Raw genomic sequence first — 3,168 nt, 5'->3', positions numbered from 1 at the left:
GGGCGGATCATTCAGCCCAGCCGTCGTGCCCCTGAATGGGGACCCATCGCCACACGGATAACGGACGTCCTATATAATGCCCTCCTTTCCTCACTTTCACACTAGCCAGCTCATGCCAAAACACTTAACTTGACGTTTCTTCTCTAACCAACGATGGTCAAGCCACAGTTCAGACAGCTGGATGTCGAGTCTATGGGAAGGCTTTACGAAAAAATGGAGCGCAAGCAGAAGCTCACACAATTGAAACGCCAACGAGAGCGTGAAGAGCAGCAGCAGCCACAATCACTCCTCCCACCAACCAGCCCAACTACGCTTGAACGAGATATCAGAAATCTAGGGGTGGCGCAAGCCCAAATGATCAGCTATACGTCAGGTATGCTTCCATCGCATTCCTCCTTTTAGGCAATGACTAACGATCAATAGGCGATTTCCATAACTTTCCTGATTTCAACCCCAACTTCAATCAGTTCAAAAGTCTCGACACGGCCGAGATCGCACACACCACACAGGCCTCGATATTACCCTCTGAGATGGATAATATCACGACGGCAACGACCGGATCCTTCTCTCCCGGTAATATCCAGCTGCACCCGAAACGCTGGTCGCCTCGTACACCCTTACCTGACCATCCTACGAAACTCGCCTCTCAGAGAGAGGCAAATTCTTCGCTTGAAGACCTTTCCGTGGCTTCCGGCCTGGTTAGACGTACAACAGGACAACTCCGCCCAGTGAGTTCTCTTGCTAGTGACAGGAACATAGGTGAGCGACCCGTATCCAAGATGCGAAGTAGCTTGGGACTAAGGAACATTGTCCAGTCGTTGCGGATGAAGAGATGAGCAAGAGCGGCGAACCCCGGCAAAGCTGTGATGCTGATGGCTTGGCCAACGATGGAATCAGTAGCTCTCACGATGATACCCATAGTGAGACCTGTACTACAGAGTTGGTGGTCCTAAGACCCGAGTCTACGTTTCAAGATTCGGCGGAGATGCCCGCATCACAGATCCTCTCCAGAAGCTATCCCGCAATGCCCGACTCCACGGGGAGTCCGTCTTCCGCAACAAGCTCTGCCCCCAGTCTCTTAATTGACGCTTCCGCCGTCCCGCTGGACAGGGTGGAAGACCCCGAAGCAGAGGTTATCGCACTTCCTACTCCACCCTCCGATCACGCCTCCGTCTCCCTGCAAGGTGGTGATGCCATCATCAGCCGGGGAAAACGAGGTCGTGGGGCTATCGAAGACGACTGCGAGAGCCATGACCTTCGCTCGTCTAAACGAAGGAGATCACGAAATGCTGGCAGCGAGACAGCATCGCCGGCTCCACAAGCCAGGACTTTGCGCGCATTGCCATCTCGACAGAGGCAACGACCGCCAATCATGACTGAAACGACTTTATCTCTCCTTGGTCGTCGCTCTTTCGAAAAAACTGGCCTCAAAAGTTCCAACCGAGTACCCTCCCCTCCTGTTGCTACCTCAGTGGGTCTATACCCAGTCGCATGCCATACGTGCGGCTTTTCTGCCGAACCTTTGCTGCGGATGAGCGACACCGTCCAGGCTATCGCTGGGAGTATGACTGATCTGTCTAACAGTCAAAAGGGATTGGACATTCTTCACTTGTTCGTTGGGTTCATCAGGGACCATGCCACCAAGCTTTCACACAACGCAACGAGCAGGAGCAAGAGCAGTTCCTGTGGCGTAAGGAACCATGATCACACAGTGGAGGCAGTCATTGGGCCGTCAAACGCCGAGACAGTCAAAAACGACGAGAGCTCGGATAACTCAGATAATGACAGCGAGGGCGCCAGTGGAAGCGAAAGCGAAAGTAGCAGCTCCGATCTCAGCGTCAGCCCAGAAATTCCCGGAAAAAGGGCTGGAATGACTAAGCGTCTACGTTGGACACACTTGGACGAACTACGTCTCCGCGCATGGATTCAGGAGGAAAAGGAGTGGTCGTGGATTGCTGGGAAACTGGATCGAAGCGAGCAGGCTGTTCTTCAGCATTGGAAGATTATGGTTAAGCAGAAGAAGAGGCCAGGAAAGAGGCAAATGAGATAGGCTAGTTCCCGGCATATGCTTTTATTAGATAACTGTTATGTCTTCCTCCGTACTCATTCTTGTCACTCTCCGTTCTTGGCTTTATCACGAATTGTGTTCTTGGAATTAGTGTCGATTGACACGTGGCTTCCTCTATCCAGGCTGTACTGTTCAGACCGAAAGCCTGCCCAAGTGGACTTTTGCGTTCGCTTGAGCGCATTCCTGCGCAGGCGGCTCTGCTCGAGCGTGTTTATGCGTGGGCAGCTTTGCCTGGGCGGCATTCTGCATGAGCAGGCATGCCGAAGCAGTCTTTTGCGTGTGCAGCAAGCGTGCTGACAAATGCATGAGGGTCGTGCCTGCTTGAGTGGAGTGTATATAAAGTGTTTTTGTGAAAATCTTTGCGTGATGAGGCCATAAAGCTATGTCTGAAAGAAAAGCCTGGAGGACTATCTGACTTTGTAGACGTTGTCAAAGACCATGAATCAGGAAGAGATCTTGGCTCTGACATCTGCTAGTTTGAGACTGAGTCTTGGCAGCGAACAGAACTCGTAAAGTTGAAAGATGGCACGGCCGATTGCAATGATCGAAACTACCCGGTTACATGCAGCCCCCCAAATGTGTCAGGGAAACTGGCTAGTCGGACGTTGTCCACCGAGCTTTTCTTTTCGTGAGATCCTTCACCTCAGATGGTTTTCCCTTGTCCCCGACCGAGTGCGGTTGCAAGTTTGAGGAGTGAAATTTGATGCCCAAGGTTTCTTTCAAATCCTCAACGCTGGCCGCGATCTCTGAAGCATGGAGTCTAGAATCGATTCCGGGCTCTAGCATCCTGAAAACGGTCTTTTCCACCATATCAGACCGATTTAACCTGACCCTAGCGCTAGCGACATTATCGAGCCAGCCCAGCAAGCGCTCACGAGCTTCCCCGTGTCGATTTGTCACATTACGGATGAGCCAACCTCTTGTGGTCTTCTCCGGAAGAGTAATCTTTCCCAGCACATAAAGCATTGTGACACCCAAGGCCCATACGTCGCCCGGGGTCCCTCGTGTTCGTTGTACAATAAGGTCAGGCGGGACATACCAAGGGGTACCACCGGGCAGCTCCTTCTCATCCATCGTCGTAGCTAGTCCAAAATCGAGAA

At 52.1% G+C, this 3,168-nt stretch overlaps 2 protein-coding genes across 2 annotated transcripts; one reads left to right on the top strand and one right to left on the bottom strand.

The window, feature by feature from the left end:
* Positions 1-153: 153 nt before the first annotated feature.
* Positions 154-2,050, top strand: CTAM01_17191 (uncharacterized protein; the record flags this gene model as incomplete). Its single annotated transcript, XM_060533180.1, has 3 exons — positions 154-373; positions 424-759; positions 816-2,050. 3 exons carry the CDS (start codon positions 154-156, stop codon positions 2,048-2,050), a joined length of 1,791 nt encoding a protein of 596 aa, XP_060372243.1.
* A 612-nt stretch (positions 2,051-2,662) lies between these two features.
* CTAM01_17190 (serine/threonine protein kinase-20) lies at positions 2,663-3,034 on the bottom strand (the record flags this gene model as incomplete). The annotated part of the gene is made up of 1 exon (XM_060533179.1): positions 2,663-3,034. One exon carries the CDS (start codon positions 3,032-3,034, stop codon positions 2,663-2,665), a length of 372 nt encoding a protein of 123 aa, XP_060372242.1.
* Positions 3,035-3,168: the final 134 nt, after the last annotated feature.

This window comes from Colletotrichum tamarilloi, assembly GCF_030869305.1.
Source record: "Colletotrichum tamarilloi strain Tom-12 chromosome Unknown Scaffold_397.1, whole genome shotgun sequence".
NCBI classification, from domain to species: domain Eukaryota; kingdom Fungi; phylum Ascomycota; class Sordariomycetes; order Glomerellales; family Glomerellaceae; genus Colletotrichum; species Colletotrichum tamarilloi.
Note: the sequence above shows the minus strand (reverse complement) of the source record. Positions and strands in the feature narration are given on the sequence as shown.